Raw genomic sequence first — 21,407 nt, forward strand, 5'->3', positions numbered from 1 at the left:
AAGCCTTTGACACTTATGAAATGCTTGTAGTTATACTTCAGTATTCCATAGTAACATCTGACAAAAATATCTAAAGACACTGAAGCAGCAAACTTGGTGGAAATTAATATTTGGGTCATTCTCAACTTTTGGCCACGACTGTACAATGCATAGAGGGCCCTGTTACCAAAAGTGGTTAACGGAATGCTTATACAGTACTTTGAATCAGATTTTAATGATTTTATGTGTGTGCTTCAAGTACGTTTTTGTCGCAGGTATTCAGTTCACTACCTTTGTCTGTCTTTGCATTGTGAAAGTAATTGGACTTAGATGCATGAGGTGCATAGCTTTTGTGAGAGCATGCTCCTTTTATATAGCAAATACAACGTGTTAAAATMATGTAACTTGTAGTTTTGTAGCGGAGCGAGGTATATTTTAATGGTATCAGAGTTGCATAATTGAGCAAAAGAGCACTTTGGGGCTTATGGGTTTCATCAGGACGTTGTTAACACTGGACAATCAGAAAGAGAGAGGAGGATTAAGGTGTTGATGTGACCAGAGATAAAGTTAGTTTAATTATGTGTTACTCTTATATCTACAAGTTTAGTCTCCCTGGTTTATGTTTGTAGGTGGGGTTTATTTGCAAGAATAACCTCTTGTTTTGTGCCTTCACTTGAAACACTGTAGTCTGTATAACACTGTGCAAAATGCAATACTGTGAACAATTATACTACTTTTGTTTAAACTTGCTGGCCTGTGTGACATGAAGAGTAAAGAACAAAATACAAAAAATCTAATTTTTTGTTTTATTATTGATATTCCTGATGTGAAAATAATAACCTATGTGCATGGAGAGAACAACAGTATTTTGTTGTTTTTGTAGTGTGTATTTATTGCTGTCTTTTCAGTCATCTTTTGTGACATTTAGAGACTCGAGCATTATTGATGGTTGTATATTAAGCTACTTCCTACTGTACTTCAAACACCATATTACTCTACATCAGTGAAGTACTTAACTTAAAGTTTGATTATTCACAGATGTGTATAGTGGACATTAAAATCRTTAATCTGTCATGCATATTTGTGAGTAGGGTTGACAATGGAGAGGACAGGCTTGTCTTTTTGAGAATGAATGGGTTGCTCTCATCTCACTAACAGTGRGTCACAGTTCTGTTCATTTGACGTCAGCCCTTTATCTAGTGCCCTTTCATATCCTGTGAGTAGTTGGAACTTTGGTCAACCACTACTTGACCAAAGGTAGTGAGTGGTCACTAACTTATTTAATACATTAATTTCATGTTTTTAATTAATTATTAGACCTTGATGTCAATTTATCAGAACTTATTTGGGAATATATAATACTGTAGCCTATAACACACACGTGCCACAGAAAAGTGCAATACTCACTGATGGCCACTCAGTGTCTCCCCTGCTACAGTTATAATAATGTGTCACTATTTGGATAGACCGGATTTTCCATCTGTAGATGCTCTATATAGTTTGTTGATAGTATGACCATCTGTTGATAAGCAACTGCTTGCTAGGAGTAGGTTTATAATAATAGTTAGGGTAAGGGTTAGGTTTAGGGTTAGAGATAGTTACACTGAACAAAAAATATAAACAACATGCAACAATTTCAAAGATTTTACTGAGTTACAGTTCATGTAAGGAAATCAGTCTGTTGAAATMATTTCATTAGGCCTTAATCTATGGATTTTACATGACTGGGAGTACAGATATGCATCTTTCTTTTTGACGGTATGGGTGTGGATCAGAAAATCTGTCTGTATCTGGTGTGACCACCAGCGCGCCTCAAGCAGCGCGCCACATCTCTTTCGCTATAGAGTTAATCAGGCTGTTGATTGTGGCCTATGGAATGTTATCCCACTCCTTTTCAATGGCTGTGCGAAGTTGCTGGATATTTTCGGGAAGTGGAACACGCTGTTGTARACGTCAATCCAGAGCATCCCAAACGTGCTCAATGGGTAGCATGTCTGAGTATGCAGGCCATGGAAGAACTGGGAAATTTTCAGCTTCCAGGAATTGTGTACAGATCTTTAAGACATGGGGCTGTGCATTATCATGTTGAAACATGAGGTGATAGCAGTGAATAAAAGGCATGACAATGGGCCTCAAGATCTCGTTACCGTATCTATGTGCATTCAAATTGCTATCGATAAAATGCAATTGTGTTCATTGTCCGTAGCTTATGCCTGTCCATACCTTAACCCCACCTCCACCATGGGGCACTCTGTTCACAACGTTGACATCAGCAAACCGCTCGCCACACGACGCCATACACCTACTTGTTGTGTGTATGTACTGACATGTATGTGTAACTGATAGATGCACACACACACACTACATGTTAATGTTTTTAAATGTATGTAAATTGCCTTTTGACTGTAATGTCTTTTTTGTTATYCGTCGGACACCAGTAAGACTAGCTGTCGCCATTGGCGTCAGCTAATGGGGATCCTAATGAATCAAATCATACCATCATCTGCCAGGTATAATTGAAACCGGGAGTCATCTGTGAAGAGCACACTTCTCCAGTGCCCATTGAAGGTGAGAATTTGCCCACTGAAGTCAGTTACGACGCCYYACTGCAATCAGGTCAAGACCCTGATGAGGATGACTAGCATGCAGATAAGCTTCCCTGAGATAGTTACTGGCAGTTTGTGTAGAAATTCTTAGGTTGTGTAAACCCACAGTTTCATCAGCTGTACGGGTGGCTGGTCTCAGACGATCACGCAAGTGAAGAAGCTGGATGTGGAGGTCCTGGGATGGTGGAGGTCCTGGGATGGTGTGGTTACACGCGGTCTGCGGTTGTGAGGCCTGTTGGATGTACTGCCAAATAAACATTAAATTCTCTGGCAACAGCTCTGGTGGACATTCCTGCAGTCAGCATGCCAATTGCACGCTCCCTCAAAACTTTAGACAATTATGGCATTGTGTTGTGTGACAAAACTGCACATTTTAGATGGGCCTTTAATTGTCCCCAGCACAAGATGCACCTGTGTAATGATCATGCTGTTTAATCAGTTTCTTGATATGCCACAACTGTCAGGTGGATTAATTATCTTGGCAAAGGGGAAATGCTCACGAACAGGGATGTAAACAGAAATAAGCTTTTTGTGTGTATAGGAACATTTCTGGGATCTTTTATTTCAGCTCTTGAAACATGGGACCAACACTACATGTTGCATTTATATTTTTGTTAAGTGTAGTTGAAATGTTACCGATAGTCCATCTAGATGCTCTACAGACTATCCAAATAAAGAGTTGCTGACTGTAAAAAAAAAAATAACAACAAAAATAATATATGAAAAATATATCCATCCCCCATAAAATAATACAACATGCACTGTAGTTGTTGCACTGTTATTGCAATACTGCCAACATTGCCAGAACATAGTCAGACAGGATGCATGGTAGACAAGTCCTTTGTAGACTTTTACTATTTGATTCATCTCTGTCGACACTGTCTCCAAATGTACCCTTGAATTCTGTATAATTGTTGATCCATTCACAAAACTGCATTTTGAATGAGACTCTTATGAGGGGCTGCCTTGTACCTCTGGGGAGCAAAGGTTGCCAAGTTCAAACATCTCACAATTAACGAAAGTGTTGTGGTTGGATTAGGGCTGTCCCGACTAAAAAAAAATCTTGGTCGACCAAGAGTCCGGCCAATTCGATTTAAAGTTAAAGTTTATTTTTCCATATATAGAAACARCCTATGTGTTTTAATAAAATCAACTATATGTAGGCTACTGAGCTTGTCTGATGCTTTAAGCACACCGTGATTCAATAATTAAAACACACAATTAACTCAAGAGGGAGCTAGAAATCAAGATAGCCTAACTGGAAGACAAAAACCTGTTCCTGACCCTCCTCTCGCTGCCACCTGCTGCTGGCCTTCACAGATTCTGTCATTATGCTCCCGAAGTTGCCGGTAATAGGCTACATCAGGGGTTGGCAAACATTTTCCATTTGGAGTGCCAATTTATCTTACAATTTCTACCGATCTGTGTGCCAGTTATGATTTTCATATGCACATTTTTATTTTKTAATCAAGTCTTCATATCTCAAAATCATTGTCATGCGATTAATAAAAATGATATCTAAATGAAAATTATACAAATCTAAAAGTAACTTCTATTGCCATCGCCAACTAGTCAATATAGCCTACATAAAGCCAACAAATAAAAACATTGCAGCCTGCAGGTAGAAAATATCCTGCTGCAGGTGAGCTCTGGACAGACACAGCTGTATTTGCGCAAGGGATAAGAAGTAATCAGGTAGGCCTATTTTATGATGTTTCCACCAGATCAGKGCATTACATTTTATTTCCTTTCATGCCAAGTGGTTATCAAACGGAGAGAGCTGGAAAGATTTTTCAAATAGGCTACATTGAGGAACGATTGTCATTCTCAATGGATGTAAAAACAGACTTTGTTTACTTGCTGTTTGATTTGATTTGTTTGAGGTGAGGGAAAAAATGACTTTGAGAAGCTCCACAGCTCATTAGTGGTGTTGAGTTAAGATAATCAGAAATACTATCAGATCCCCAAATGGGCACATTTATAAGCCTACAATTGCGCGCAGGCCAGGAAGCCTAGACCTACTTCTATGCATAATCAGGTGTGCCTCCTTACTCAACATTGACATGACCGCTCCAAATAAAACACAATTAATAAATTGACAACTCGTAAATGGAATGAAATAAACCCGAACTTGTTTCGCACAAGTGTAGCCTAGGTTGTGAGCTCTGCAAACAACGTGTCCACTCCGACAATAAGAACTGTAAAAACACTGTAATAATAACATATTGAATTCATTAATAACAGAAATTACGGCAGCCAAACAAACATTGTAGATGAGAAATTATGTGAATTAACAGTAAATATACTACTGGTGATAATGGTGTGCCATCCCCGTGGCCTCCGCAATGGATTAGTCCACTGAGACAGACGTCAATCAAGATGTGCCATAAAACATTTATTTTTTTGCAACTGCTCAATTAAAAAATGATCGGTCGACCAACAGCCTATTGACCAAACAATCGACCAGTCGACTAAATGGGGTCAGCCCTAGGATGGATCATGGTAAAGATAAAGAAAGTTTGCAATTGTTCAGGCAGGAAGTTTAGAGTGAGGTCTTTCAAATCTGTGTGGATTGCTGTAGGCTTGCTGTAGAATAAATGAATGATATTATCATCCTAGACTTCCACACTGGATTTCTCATTGAAATCTACTGTTTGGAAAATGACATCTCAAAACAGGCTGATTCTCAACAAAATACACAACACTGATCTCGTAGAGACGAGCAATAAAGGCACTGTGTTATCATTAAAAGGATGTGGACATTTGTTAATAGTTGCATCATGGATGCAGTTGCTTCTTGGCTGATGTCAATATTTCCCTATGCATCGGGTGGCTGATTATTTACCAAACACCAGTGATGCCACAATGCAAATTTTTGTATAATGCCCCCCCCCACACCCATTCACACACACACCACACACACAAATGATGTACCAACACATTGGCTAACTGTAACTAATAATAACATTCCCAATGATAAATAATGTTGATTGACAGGAATAAGATATAAATAGGTTATGTTTCTGCAGATTGCTTGACAAAAGTAAGTTGATTGTGTGGTGCCATATTATATGACCATTTATCACTGGACCTTTACAGTCTTGTATACCATATGCCTGCTGTTGACATCAACTCTACTCCGCTTTATACATTCTACAGGGACTTGAATTGTGTACATGTCCCGTCTCCCCTGCGACTCTTGTAGTCCATTTGGAAGTGATAATCCAAACATCCTCCACTCTGCTTTAGAATCCTCATCTTTGATATAGACAACACCTCATCATACATTATGATTCACAAAGCTTCATTACAATGTAATAATACTGCATGTAGCATGTTTTATCTTTCCTTGAGAAGATGAACAAATCTCAACAGGTTGACCTGAATTTGGGTGCCCAGCCACATAACTATTTAAATCAGTATCTCTTTGGCTCTGTATTGATCATTTTATCTATACTGTATGGCTCCTTGAATATAGCATTCATAAAGCCACCTTGGTTAAGATATTAAATATCTGTTAAATCATAACTTTTCACCCAGCACCACAAACTCAAACTGACAATATGAAATCTAGCATATGAAGTCAGTGGGCCCAGGCCTGGCCAGAGAGAATGTTTGAAGATTTCTCTGCCAGAGATAATAAACTACTCAAAGGAGAAACAGGGCCCATTATCAACAGATCCCAAGTCCTCTGAGTCCCCTGTTCACAGTGCAGGGACCCTATGTCGATAGGAAACAAGCAGAGAGGATGGGCTGTTAGTGGATGGGGGCCATGAGGCCCTGCACTTGCAAGCCAATGCCTAAGCTCACTCTTCTCCCCGCCACCCTCTCTCTATCCCTCTTCCTCTTTTTATCCCTGAAAGGCCAGCTTGACTCAAAGGCTCCAGCCAGAACCTTTGTTTTCCTTGGAAGCTGTGTAAATACATTAAGTGGCTTTATGAAACCAGTGGGCTAGATTCTTAAACTTGAAACGACATCAGTGATGCCAAATATGACTTTTTTTTATGTTTCTCTGTTGACAGAATGATATGCATGCAACATTTTGGCACCCTTTACCCTAGAATATTTTGTTATCAATTAGTTGTTTTTAATTTGGTATATCTACAATTGATACACTCCATATAAAGTGTGGTGACAGGAGACAGAAAACCGATGTTACTCTAGTTGGGAGGACCAATTGTTTAGRAATAAAGATTGTGGCTATAGCTAGCCGTTAGCCACTCCTTATGGATCCCTAGGGATAAGATAGCATGTGGGGGGACTGTACAACAGCCTTGCTTCCTGCAAATACCCAGCGGAGTGTCGGGAGAGCACACAATGACTCTGGGTTGAGAGACTCTAAGCACAACTCTAAGCACATTATATCCATCATGACCTTGAGAGTGATTCTGGAAAACATAAATCCTGTTTACTGGCAATGCGTAGCATTTGATGTGAAGAATTTGGGGGGAGAAATAGGCTTGTCTTGCCTAACTCCAAAGCACAGTGGATATCCGTTTAAGATCAAACCCAAAATATTTCTTTGTAATTTAACTGCAACAATGCCCTATTACCATACTGCTGTTTCACAAGAAATCAAGCTGACTCCCTGAGTAATGGAGGAGTGCTCTACAGCTCATTGCAGGCCCAGCAGCATACAAACTCAATGATGTTTTGAAAGATACTACTGCTGCTCTCGAGGAATTTCTAAGACACAGTGATAAATATACAAGTGGTTTGTGGGGTTTGCTGGTGAACCAAGGCCACAAATAAACAGCTTCTTGCAGATAAAAATCTTGTTTGTTTTGTTTTGACAGAAGCACCACAATAGAATTAAGGAGGTAGGACAGAGTCCTCTTGCTTTAGCTATGCTTCTTGCTAAGCTTTACTTTCAATTCAGCTCCAGAGTTTCCACCTCCTTCCATCCAGTTGTATCTCACATGAACCCACCTAATTAATCAAGTTTGCAAAACACATTTATAAATGTGGTTAGGCTATGCCTCAAATGATCTGTAGCAGAAATACACTTTACAGGGAGCCAAGAATAAGAGGAACAAAGGAATGGACGGGGGAGTTAGTGTCATTTCCTGCACGAGTGTATCCTTTGTGTGTGTGTGTGTGTGTGTGTGTGTGTGTGTGTGTGTGTGTGTGTGTGTGTGTGTGTGTGTGTGTGTGTGTGTGTGTGTGTGATGATGGAGAATTGTGGGGAAAAAAGAACAGAAAAACAACCTGATGAGGAATGATTACCAAATGTGGAACCATCTGTCACTCTTTTTAGATAACATGCTAAATAGCTTCCATATGACAGGTCACACATGTTTCATGAATTATTTTTTAGTGACCAAATTGTTAAAGGAAATTAGGCTGCCGTAACATACATTGAGATGGCAGGTAGCGTAGTGGTTAAGTGCGTTTAGAGCGTAACCAAAAGGTTGCTGGTTCCAATCATTGAGCTGACTCAGTGAAAAATCTGTAGTTGTGCCCATGAGCAAGGCACTTAACTCTTATTGCTCTGGATAACAGTGTCTGCTAAATTACTCAAATTAAAATGTGCATTGGGCTTGCTGCTCGGTGAGATTGATAGACCCTCTTATGTTTCAGAGAAAATTCTACCATTCTTTCAAAGTCCTGCCATCATTTCAAACCTAATGCTGCTCTGCTTTTTCAATTGATAGAATAATAAACGAGTCTTATATTGGTAGGCCTACTCATACTACACTGCTGCGCTCTGTATTGTCCAGAATCAGTAGACTCAAGTATGAAAAGGTCAACAACCTCACTGCTGTTCCCCTTTAAGGAGGTGAGGAATGGTATTTTGGTTATTGTAGTACATAAGTAAATACGTTTATCATCTCTCACAATGATATGAAATGTAAGACTTGTATTTGAACATAGTATCATAACAAATATCATACACATTTCATATGCATTATATTTTTATCTAATAACGATGTGTTTGGGTGAAGATAAATACCAATAGTACATTATTAAACCACATTTCCCACAAWGCCCCGCGTCACGAACTGAAGCGTTATCCTTTGCGGACGTGTGTGAAAGATATCCGTAAATGGGGAGTTGGAGAGAAATTTGCTGTTCTGTCATACAGAGTATCCCTCACTTAAAATTGTATTCGACGTTCTATTTTTATGTGAAGTTGGAATATATATTTCACCGGGTGTAATCAATCATTCTCACCGAGAGAGGGACAGGCAGGATCAACGGCAGCTGTGCTTGGAGCCCAGCCTGCTAAACGCTAGCTAGCAAGCGCGAGACTAGTGTGGGATTACAGGACAGTACTTCACGGGCTTTATGATGCCTCGCGACAACATGACCTCCCTCGTTCAGAAAATTGGTAGACAGGCGCTTGTAACTTTTAGAAACCCATCTTTAGTAGGTGATAAAGCGTTTTTGGATAATCAAGGTAAACTCCAAACCCTCATGACTGAAATCAGAGCTGCGGATCTGAAGATTGCTCCAAGGAAAGTTGACTGCGCGTCTACACCACTGCCACACAACCCCCCGGTCACATACATGCACATATGCGAGACAGACCAATTCAGCATGGGGGTGTTTCTGCTGAAGAGCGGTGCTTCCATCCCCTTGCACGACCACCCGGGAATGTACGGCATGTTAAAAGTTATGTATGGCAAGGTCAGGATCACCTGTTTTGACAGGTTGGACAAATCAACTAACGTGGCCAGTGACACGCAATTCAAGCCTCCCCTGCTACCTTTCCAGAGAGATGCGCTGAGGATGTCAATACTCCGGTCGGTCGGGGAGTTTACAGAAGAGAGTGGCCCGTGTATTTTGACCCCTGACCGAGACAACCTTCATCAAATCGACGCAGTCGATGGACCCACTGCTTTCCTCGATATTCTGGCACCACCATATGATCCAAATGACGGTAGAGACTGTCATTATTACAAAGTTCTGGAGTCTGACTCGGAGGACAAAAAGGCTGAGGCTCAGGGYCAAAAAGAAGTTTGGCTCATGGAAGTACCGCAACCTTCTGATTTCTGGTGTGGTGGTGAACCTTACCCCGGCCCTGAAGTCAACATCTGAAGCGCACTATGAACGCTGAATTGATGTGAACCATTGATTCTCAGGGCTGTGTCACAACATGGTATAAATGTATGATGGTCATAATTCCTACAATGATGGATTATTATGGAATGGATATCACTGTCACTGTGGTGTGTAATGGGAGAACATGTTGTGTGAACTAAAAGCACTTCTACTAAAGTTGGACAAATGCTCACAATCGTCTCTTCAGTTTGGGGGTTGGCCAGTCACTATGCATTTAGCCTGTAATGAAAGTAGTTACTCAGTTGATAAATTGTGATCTTTGTACATCATCTCTAATGTATTTGAAATGACACCAAGCTTATCATGTCTTGAAATTAACTGAAACTATACATAAAACAACATTTCTAAGAAGAAAATCGTGAGGGATTCAAGAATTCACTAAATGGGGTTGGCTGTAATACACAGAATGTTGAATCAAATAACATTGAAAATTACTCTACCAGTTGTCTGTGCGGTTTATTATTCGGCTGCTCTAAATTAGAGACAAAATATCCAATGTTTACCCAACTTGTTAAAGAGCTGGAAGGTATATTGTTCAGTTCCAGGCACTGAGATAAAAAATAGTTTATATTGGATTTTCCATTTTATTTAGTTAATAGCTGTTGAACCAAGCATGCCATGATAATGAAAATTATATTCTGAATCGGGAGGATGGAGAATTTCCACACCTTTGTGAGATTTGTATTTATTTATATTCAGATTTCAAGCCTTCAACAACAACAAAAATATAGTGTGCAATGTCCTCCATCCTCCCCTGATTCATAATATACAATTTTCATTGCCTAACTTTACCTCTATGCCAAACCGAACCATATACCWACTGGCTCTCTAAAAAGATTGGTTAAGCAACTGAAAGACAAACCTAACAGACAAGCGGTAGAGTAAGTTTAAATGTAATTTTATTAAACATTCTGGCTTGTATGGAACATTTACATGATTTTGAAGGCATTACTTTCAGGTTGTATATACCAATTGTGTATTACAGCCTGATTAATCAGACTTTACAAATGACAAAAGTCATCATTTACTATAGGTATGTTTTGATTGGATCAAACTACATTCTTTGAGATAGTCCCATGGGCCATGGGTTACTGAATAATTATCTTAAACATTGCTTAGTTAATCGAGCTTCACAAATTAAACTTAATCTCCATAATAACTTTGCTTGCTTCATCAATTTGGGAATTTAGCTCATATTTGGCAGAGCGCTATTGAGTTCATTGCTTGTGGCTTAGGGGCCTCTTGTGGACATACTGAGTATTACCTGAGAAGGACAATGTGACTAGTAGAATACTGTATACAGTAATCCGTCGTTAATGCGCTGGGGGTTTAACGTTCCGAAAATGACCCGCGATAAGTGAAATCCGCGAAATAGAAACTTTTTTTTTTTTTTACAATTAGCAAACTATTACATGTATACAAATACAGTGACTGCACGTGTAGCGTTTCGTCGACATTATGGGTTTTAGGAGAATGTTCGAAACTTACAAGATAATTTGGCCAACTTAATGTAAATTTGCCAGCTGTTTGTTGTCGTACACATAAACTACGCACGAGACGCAAAATGATAGCACAATTCGTAGCATGTTTTGATACAAGAAGCGGAGTGAGTTTTTTCGCGAATCAGAATGCAGAAGCACAATGCACCAAAAAAAAAAAAAAAAAATGCATTATGAAAATCCGCGAAATAGGCGAATCCGCGATAAGTGACGCGAAGTGGCGAGGGATCACTGTACAGCATAGGCCTCCCTTGACCTAAACAAAAAAGAAACGTCCCTATTTCAGGACCCTGTCTTTCAAAGATAATTCTTAAAAATCGAAATAACTTCACAGATCTTCATTGTAAAGGGTTTAAACACTGTTTCCATGCTTGTTCAATGAACCATAAACAATTAATGAACATGCACCTGTGGAATGGTCATTAAGACACTAACAGCTTACATACGGTAGCCATTAAGGTCACATTTATGAAAACTTAGGACACTAAAAAGGCCTTTCTACTGACTGAAAAACACCAAAAGAAAGATGCCCAGGATCCCTGCTCATCTGTGTGAACGTGCCTTAGGCATGCTGCACGGAGGCATGAGGACTGCAGATGTGACCAGGGCATAAATTGCAATGTCCGTACTGTGAGACGCCTAAGATAGCGCTACAGGGAGACAGGACGGACAGCTGATCGTCCTCGCAGTGGCAAACCACGTGTAACAACACCTGCACAGGATCGGTACATCCGAACATCACACCTGCGGGACAGGTACAGGATGGCAAACAAACTGCCCGAGTTACACCAGGAACGCACAATCCCTCCATCAGTGCTCAGACTGTCCGCAATAGGCTGAGAGAGGCTGGACTGAGGGCTTGTAGGCCTGTTGTAAGGCAGGTCCTCACCAGACATCACCGGCAACAACGTCACCTATGGGAACAAACKCACCGTCGCTGGACCAGACAGGACTGGCAAAAAGTGCTATTTGACGAGTCGCGGTTTTGTCTCACATGGGGTGATGGTCAGATTCGCGTTTATCGTTGAAGGAATGAGCGTAGTCTGGAGCGGGATCGATTTGGAGGTGGAGGGTCCGTCATGGTCTGGGGCAGTGTGTCACAGCATCATCGGACTGCCTGCAATGACAACGAGCTATCTCAACGCTGCAATGACATCCTCCTCCCTCATGTGGTACCCTTCCTGCAGGCTCATCCTGACATGACCCTCCAGCATGACAATGCCACCAGCCATACTGCTCATTCTGTGCGTGATTTCCTGCAAGACAGGAATGTCAGTGTTCTGCCATGGCCAGCGAAGAGCCCGGATCTCAATCTCATTGAGCACGTCTTGGACCTGTTGGATCGAAGGGTGAGTGGGAAGGGTGAGTCCCCCCAGAAATGTCCGGGAACTTGCAGGCGCCTTGGTGGAGGAGCGGGGTAACATCTCACAGCAAGAACTGGCAAATCTGGTGCAGACCATGAGGAGATGCCCTGCAGTACTTAATGCAGCTGGTGGCCACACCAGATACTGACTGTTATCCCCCCTTTGTGACCCCCCTTTGTTCAGGGACACATTTTTCCATTTCTGTTAGTCACATGTCTGTGGAACTTGTTCAGTTTACYTCTCAGTTTTTGAATCTTGTTTATGTTCATACAAATATTTACACATGTTAAGTTTGCTGAAAATAAACGCATTTGACAGTGAAAGGATGTTGTTTTTTGCTGAGTTTATATTCAATAGCCTATAGCCTACTTTCAAAGGACCAAAATAAGACAAAAATACATATTCTACAACACATTATTGTAAGAAGCATCAAGTCAGTTAAATATCAATACTCAGTGTGTAAAAAACACATACAATAAAAGTATCAACATTRTTCTACTTTGTTACGTTCTGTAATGATCTTACAGCTGAGAGGCTAAGTGGCATCAATTGTTTGTTACTCTGTCATCTTTATCCAACAAGTAACAGGAGATTTAAAAAAGTTATCAAACAGCAGGTTAATCAATTCAGTTAATTGTCTCTCTTGACAGACACTGTACAAAGCTTCCAGTTTTTGCACACATGGGAGTCAAGCCCCCARTCTCAGAACGGGGATGATATTCAGCAGAACAGAACAGACCTCTAGGCTCTGTGATATTGGTCATTGCACTCCTTTCCAGCTAAAATGCAGGGATGCCCATCACAGTCTCATCTATTGTGGTATCATCTTTTTTTCAGTTGTTCTTTAAACACTGGCAAAAGAGAAGCTACTTGCCGGCTGATACCCTTTAGTATTGGCGTTGAATCTTACTCCTTGCCTGCTATTCAGCATGTATGTGACTGTTTCCTAACCTGCTCTATTGAAACACTTTATATCTTGAGCACTAGTGTTTGTGCACATTTACAGTTATGACTAACTGGCTCTATGCCTAACTTCAATAATATACATGTGATAGCCCTGTCCATTTAGGATGTTATTCATTCAGCACCTTATATCCACATTCAGTAGTCGCCCCAGTTAACTATGTCTGCTAAATTCAGTGTGAATGTGATTTGGATGTTATAAAATTATTTTTGGACTGCATGGAAACATTGTGGCTGAATGTTCAAACCAATTCTGCCAGGGTGATTATGATTACTTTTTCTCTTTCTGTCTTAAGTGGATTTTCGTGTGTCTCCTTCTTTCATCACTCCTGGCGAACTTTCTTCCACAGTGGTCACAAGAAAATGGTTTTTCTCCAGTGTGTGTGCGGATGTGCGTAGTGAGGTGGTCGCTGCGACTGAAACTGCGCAWGCAGACCCGACATGGGAAGGGTTTGTGCCCTGTGTGGATTCTGATGTGTCTGCTCAGCTCGTCCGAACGAGAGAACCTCCTGTCGCAGCTCTCTGCCGGGCAAGGGTATGGTCGCTCATGGACAGGCGTTTTGCTCGAGCGGTTTGGATACTTTCTCGGCCTCGGTATTGGCCTCAGGGGTAAATTTGGAGTGTTGTAGGGATTTGGTTGACAAGGGCCCTCTGTCGCAGGTCCCACAAGTGTAAAATTCCTTATTGTGTTCAGAGGTGTCAGAGGTGGTGGAAGCCTCAGCGAGTCAAGTGAATATGGTAACCCTTTCCTGTCAGGAAAAGCCTGGATGTCTCGTTGGCAATTTGGCTGGTAGAACCCGCTGTAGTCAGGCATGATGGTTAAGAGCGCACTGTCCACTGTCGACTTTGGTGACGTGTAGGAGTGGGACGGCTGTGGGTAGGACATGGGGCAGGTCGAGGTTGACAGGTAGGTTGATTGGTCCTGGTACATCTCCCTGCTACAAGAGTAAGATGATGGAGCATACATGTGGTTTATATCGTGTTGACTCTGCGCCATGGTGCAGCTCACGGTTCATGCGTAAAGGTTCTGTGGTTCAGGCGAGGCAGACACCGGGGAGGAAGCTGCTGTCGTTAAATCACTAACTACTTAATGAAGCCCCTGGGATTCCGGTGTCCTTGTATCGAACAAGCTGAGTAAAGGGGCTGCGTAAAGTTGCTCTGGAAAGACAACTCGAAATTGTCCCTTTCTTCACTCGAACGATCACCTGCGGAGCAAAGAAAAAGCACTGTTAGATATGTGGCCAAAAAAACGTTTATTAAGACTTTTACGCACAGGTTTTTCATTTTATGCATGGGTTTTTCGTGCGGTTGAGCACCAATTTGTGGTTTTGTAATGGGTACGAATTAGGTTTCATGTCACATAGTGCTTTCTAAAAAATACATTGGCTTACTATAGCAGACAATGAATCTATTGGATTAATATTGACCAATAATTTGGATTATTCTCCTCAATTTACGATCATCTCAAATTACTAATAATGCATTTGAATACTGACATTTCAGTAAGGTTGATGAGCACACCTGGCTTCCCTTCTATTGGCTATAGCAGCGAAATAGAAATTAATATTTTCTAAATAAGCTTTATCTAATTGGCTGTGCTGTTTCTACAATGACTCAACTTTTAACCCAGTTCCGTTTCTGGCAATGATACGGATATATCCTCTTCCTTTGAGTAGATTCCCTCGTGAATGTTGTGTAAAAAAAACACAGATTGGTACCCAACCTTTATCCATAGTTTTAGCTGTAATTTATTTGACCAAGAGTATGCGCTTCAAGCCTTTACGTGCCTTTACGCACTCAATATATAACCTTCAAATCCAGTGATGTATTCTCTGCCATAGCCTATAGTGTCGCCTARGCATGACAAATATAATATCGTTGTATTATGGGGATTCAATATTGTAGTGTGAATTTGAAGGGAGTCTCTTAATGTCCCTTAACGTCACTGGCCATACATGGACTTGGTGATTAAAACGGTGAAAAAGCCGGGCTAGGATTAGGCCTCAAGCTTGATTACGACATCAAAGAACACTTGTCAATTAATTWAAAAAATACATGACAAATTACTTTTCTTTTTGCATGGTGTTTGTTATCCTGGTTCAGTTGAGTAAATATTACAATGTAAAGTTTATTTCCCATTTTATTGTCTATATAATAATCGGCATGCTGACAAAAGCTTACAGGAACTCTGGTAACACTTCACCAAAAATGGATTCAACTGGTGTAATAGATGACACCCAATTTCTATTGATATCAAATACATCCGGTAAATTGCATACATGAAATATCGAGTCGTGGGAAGGAAGAAGCACACACAGAGGCATATGAGAAGAGCGATTTCATGTGCAACAATTGAAACTTGAATTGGTCAAAGTTCTATAGCTACCTAAAACATTTTTGGCGGAAAAATCAGTGAAGGATAAACAAAAAATGTATGAAGGTATATGCTTTAGAATGCTTTATAAGGCATATGCTTCATATCACCCCATAAAGTTAGAACATTTGTACCCAGTGAACAGGAAGGACCCGTGCTAGGATTAGATAGACTATTAATCGTTCTTGAGGTATGGGTTGCCAACCTGTATGGACTGAAAGTATGAATGACATAGCTGCACCTACTRTACATCCCACACTATTGAAGGGATCATCTTGGGACCCCTTCCTCTCTTCTCATCAAGCTGCCCTCATTCAGTGTAAATGACATATGGCTGATGCCTGTAGGCATACTGTGCATGTGACAAGGTTGTTGATCCAAGGGCCGTGGCAGTTAGTAATAAAGCAAGGGAGGCCCTTTAAACACTGTCTCAATGCCTGCACGTCCACTATGACACACAGGTAATGAGACAAAGAAAATTTGAGGAAAACGCTACCAAAGATCTACCAACATATTGACTGTAGTACTTGTGCTGGAAAAACATTGGACCACGGCTACTCAACTTTTCGAAATGCCTACAAGGCCCTCCCCCGCCCCCCCCCTTCGGCAAATCTGATCATGACTCCATTTTTCTTCTCCTTCCTATAGGCAGAAACCTAAACAGGAAGGACCCGTGCTAAAGTCTATTCAACGCTGGTCTGACCAATCAGAATCCATACTTCAAGATTGTTTTGATCACGCGGACTGGGATATGTTCCGGGTAGCCTCTGAGAATAACATTGACGAATACACGGATACAGTGACTGAGTTCATCAGGAAGTGTATAGGAGATGTTGTATCCACTGTGACTATCAAAACCTACCCAAACCAGAAACCGTGGATAAATGGCAGCATCCTCGCAAAACTGAAAGCACGAACCACCGATTTTAACCATGGCAAGGTGACTGGGAATATGGCCGAATACAAACAGTGTAGTTATTCCCTCCYTAAGGCAATCAAACAGGAAAAACATCAGTACAGAGAAAGTGGAGTCGCAACTCAACGGCTCAGACACAAGACATATGTGGCAGGGTCTACAGACAATCACAGACTACAAAGGGAAAACCAACCATGTCGCAGACACCGATGTCTTGCTCCCTGACAAGCTAAACACCTTCTTCGCCCGCTTTGAGGATAACACAGTGCCACCGACGCAGCCCGCTACCTAGGACTGTGGGCTCTCGTTCGTGGCCGGCGTGAGTAAGACATTGAAACGTGTTAACCCTCGCAAGGCTGCTGGCCCAGACGACATCCATAGCCACGTCCTCAGAGCATGTGCAGACCAGCTGGCTGGAGTGTTTACAGACATATTCAATCTCTCCCTATCCCAGTCTGCTGTCCCCTCTTGCTTCAAGATGTCCACCGTTCCTGTACACAAGAAAGCAAAGGTAACTGAACTAAATGACTATCGCCCCATAGAACTCACTTCTGTCATCATGAAGTGCTTTGAGAGTCTAGTTAAGGATCATATCACCACTACTTTACCTGACATCCTAGACCCACTTCAATTTGCTTAATTGACCCAAATAGATCCACAGATGATGCAATCTCCATCACACTGCACACTGCCCTATCCCATCTGGACAAGAGGAATACCTATGTAAGAATGCTGTTCATTCACTATAGCTCAGCATTCAACAACATAGTACCCTCCAAGCTCATCATTAAACTCGGGGCCCTGGGTCTCAACCCCACCCTGTGCAACTGGGTCCTGGACTTCCTGACGGGCTGCCCCCAGGTGGTGAAGGTAGGAAACAACACCTCCACTTCGCTGATCCTCAACACAGGGGCCCCACAAGAGTGTGTGCTCAGCCCCCTCCTGTACTCCCTGTTCACCCATGACTACGTGGCCACGCACGCCTCCAACTCAATCATCAAGTTTGCAGACGACACAACAGTAGTAGGCCTGATTACCAACAATGACGAGACAGCCTACAAGGAGGAGTTGAGGACCCTGGGAGAGTGGTGCCAGGAAAATATCCTCTCACTCAACGTCAACAAAACAAAGGAGCATGCCCCTATCGACATTGACGGGACTGAAGTGGAGAAGGTGGAAAGCTTCAAGTTCCTCAGTACACATCACTGCCAATCTGAAATGGTCCACCTACACAAACAGTGTGGTGAAGAAGGCGCAACAGCGTCTCTTCAACCTCAGGAGGCTGAAGAAATTTGCCTTGGCCCCTAAAACCCTCAAACTTTTACAGATGCACAATTGAGAGCATCCTGTCAGGCTGTATCACCACCTGTTACTGCAACTGCACCGCCCACAACCGCAGAGCTCTCCAGAGGGTGGTGAGGTCTACCCAACGCATTACCGGGGGCAAACTTCCTGCCCTCCAGGACACCTACAGTACCAGATGTCACAGGAAGGCCAAAAATACCATCAAGGACATCAACCACCCGAGCCACGGCCTGTTCACCCRGATATCACCCAGAAGGCAAGGTCAGTACAGGTCCATCAAGCTGGGACCGAGAGACTGAAAAACAGATTCTATCTCAAGACAATCAGATAGCCATCACTAGCCGGTTTCCACCTGGTTACGCAACCCTGCACCTTAGAGGCTGCTGCCCTATATACATAGACTTGGAATCACTGGCCACTTTAATGTTTAAATAATGTTTACATACTGCTTTACTCATCTCATATGTATATACTGTATTCTATTCTACGGTATTTTAGTCAATGCCACTCCGACATTGCTCGTCCTAATATTTATTTCTTAATTCCATTCTTTTACTTTTAGATTTGTGTGTATTGTTTTGAATTGTTAGAAACTACTGCACTGTTGGAGCTAGGAACACAAGAATTTCGCTACACCCGCAATAGCATCTGCTAAATGTGAATGTGACCAATAAAATTTGATTTGATATTCTGTCACAGGGGACACCGTCTCCTTATAATGGTGATGATCTTTAGTCTTTCTTATACAAAATGTGTCTGACATGTTCCTAATGACATCATACTCTCTAGGTGTATTCCTATTTGTGAAACCTTCAACATATGCCACAATAGGCTAGTGTATGTAATTTGTTATACCACATATGACTATGTAGGAAACACAAAAACAATTGTCCATAGGCTTTTTCATATTGCCTATAACACTTGAACACTTGTCCACCTAAAAATGATAGACCTACTTAAATAAGACATCCCAATGACTAGTGAATAGTTTAGGAACTGTCTTCCCTACCTAACTCCCCTTTCCCCTTGCAGTGGGGGAAATGAATCCAAAAGTTCCCTTTTTAACGCCCACAGTTACAAAAATGTTAGTGTATTGGGTGAATGCCTCTTCCCTCAGGCAGATGGGAGTTTTTCCAGGTCCAGTGTCCGGCCGTTAGGCTGCACAGCGTGCCTCCGTGGGGAATGGTGCCCTCCCTGCACCCCACGCCCACGCCCCGCCACATTGAGTGGGATTTAGAGGGGGGCGTTTTGTGTTGCCTATGCCTGTGTCACCTAGGGGTCTGGAGACCCCTGCATGACGATTAATCAAATGTCATGTGTGGTTTTTGTTATTATGAATCTTTGTTTTATAACACTAGGCTGATATAGGAGGCTTTGCTTTGTTATTGTGTTGTGTTTTTGTAAAATAGGTATTACATGCGTGACAAATTTGATTTGAAGATATGTTTGAGGTTTGCAGTAAGCTTTCTTATATATTAAAAACAGACCAGAGAATATCCATTCATAAATGCATGTATTGCAAATGGGAGGAATGTATGTCTTGATGTGTTTGAATCACCCATGACTTGAATATTTTATAGTACAGTATTGTTATTGTACATCACTGACATTTACATTTACTTTCAGAACCCTCTATTGTGAAATTGAGGCCTGATTGTTTCTCAAGTATTTTGAGCATCAATAAACTACAACATCCAAATGATAGTCTATTACCATGCAGCCTACCAATACATAGTGGCACTTGTGATAAGTAGTATGTGTACAGTGACATAATGTGCTTCGTCAAGAGTAAGTTGTATTTGTAATAGATCCTGATGATACTACCTTAATTTCATACCTAACAGTTTACATATAGAGTATATATTGTAAAGGTGTTGATTACATGTGTATTTTAAAAGTTATCTATTCTAAATTAAAAAAATACAAGCCTAAAACAACGATACTGTTATTATGGTCCAGTTTCCTGGACACAGATTGAGAATCTCCATAGCATTTTAGTCCAGGACTACATTTCATCTATGTCTGGGGAAACTGTCCCTAAGATTTCTGCATGTTCAAGAAAACAGGAGTCAAAAAAACAAAAAAAACAGCTGAAACAGCCCCTCAATTGCTTACCTGTAATAGCCCCCGAGACAGTGATAGCAGGGCCTCAGATAGATGGAGAGAGAGATGCTTCTGCTGTGGCAGTCCCCTAACGTCTGATCAACCAAAGTTACCGACTAGATTCTTACTCTTCTGACTGACGGAAAAAGAAACAATAGGATTGTTCCCACTTCACTTTGCTTCCACCCTCGCAGTTAAAATTGTTATGATAATGAAGTGGATTTGTTAGACCCAGCAGATTGTAAAAGAAAAGGTCTCTTTGATTCGGAGGAACCGGAGGTGTTTGGGTCACTCAAACCCCATGCCTGGGGCGTGGCCTGGGGGACAGCTGCTCTCATGACGATGAAACTCCAGGAGAGGCTCATCTCAGAGACCCAGCAACCATCTATGCAGGATTCATAACCAAACAACACAGTTTTAGATTCCTCCATCTCAGATGAGCTACATTACAATTGGGGTATGTGTTCATGTGTTCATGATATACCCTCATTCTCTTCATATCCTCCACCAGCTGCCCATATGATTTTGGATAGGAAAAACAGAAGATGCATGCAATGTGCTTTTATTAGTTTTCCCCCTTTTGATTACCTAGATAATGTGTTTATTATTGTACTAAAAGTGAGTAAATCAGTGGACTGTGTGACCATTGAGGACTGAGATGAGTTGCCCTTTTCTGACACCGTTTATAAACACAGGCTCAGATTATTTAAGAAAGTGCTTAATTGCTGAATAATCACACCAGGGTAGGACAATTGTGTGTGTGTGTGAGAGAAGCAAATGAGGGAATACCCCCCCCCCCCCCCCCCCTACTAGGATGAGTGGGTGGATGCCCCCCAGGAGATGGATGACTGCTCTGCAAGGTTGATGGTTGGTGTTATGTCATAAAATATGAGACAAAGATTACAGGGAGAGGTTTCACTTGGCAAGTAAAAAAAAGAATCTGTTGATAGAGGTGTAGGGCAGAACTGAATTGACTCACAGCCCGTTACTTTAACTTACTGTTGGGAAACATGATCAAATACTAGAACAATTAATTATTGAAAACAATTCTATCAAACATTGTCCTATACATCTTGTCCCTTGTTCTTTAATTTGGAATATCCAATCTATTTTCTCTATTATTCATAATCATGTTGTATTTCAACAGTCAGACATAACAAACAAGAAAAAAACTCAGTTGAAAGCAAATTATTGAGCAAGCACAGAAGGACAGGTTATTTTCTTGCTGAGGTT

General features: G+C 41.4%; 2 protein-coding genes across 2 annotated transcripts; one reads left to right on the top strand and one right to left on the bottom strand.

The window, feature by feature from the left end:
- Positions 1–8,582: 8,582 nt before the first annotated feature.
- Positions 8,583–10,089, top strand: LOC111978610 (2-aminoethanethiol dioxygenase). The gene has a single exon (XM_024008758.2). The coding sequence runs from the start codon at positions 8,874–8,876 to the stop codon at positions 9,624–9,626; it is 753 nt and encodes a 250-aa protein (XP_023864526.1). The 5' UTR covers positions 8,583–8,873; the 3' UTR covers positions 9,627–10,089.
- A 2,657-nt stretch (positions 10,090–12,746) lies between these two features.
- LOC111978614 (early growth response protein 2b-like) lies at positions 12,747–20,390 on the bottom strand. Its single transcript, XM_024008766.2, has 2 exons — positions 20,187–20,390; positions 12,747–14,681 (listed from the first exon to the last, which is right to left on the bottom strand). The coding sequence occupies exon 2, from the start codon at positions 14,471–14,473 to the stop codon at positions 13,748–13,750; it is 726 nt and encodes a 241-aa protein (XP_023864534.1). The 5' UTR covers positions 14,474–14,681; positions 20,187–20,390; the 3' UTR covers positions 12,747–13,747.
- Positions 20,391–21,407: the final 1,017 nt, after the last annotated feature.

This window comes from Salvelinus sp. IW2-2015, linkage group LG18 (genome assembly GCF_002910315.2).
Source record: "Salvelinus sp. IW2-2015 linkage group LG18, ASM291031v2, whole genome shotgun sequence".
Taxonomy (NCBI): Eukaryota; Metazoa; Chordata; class Actinopteri; order Salmoniformes; family Salmonidae; genus Salvelinus; species Salvelinus sp. IW2-2015.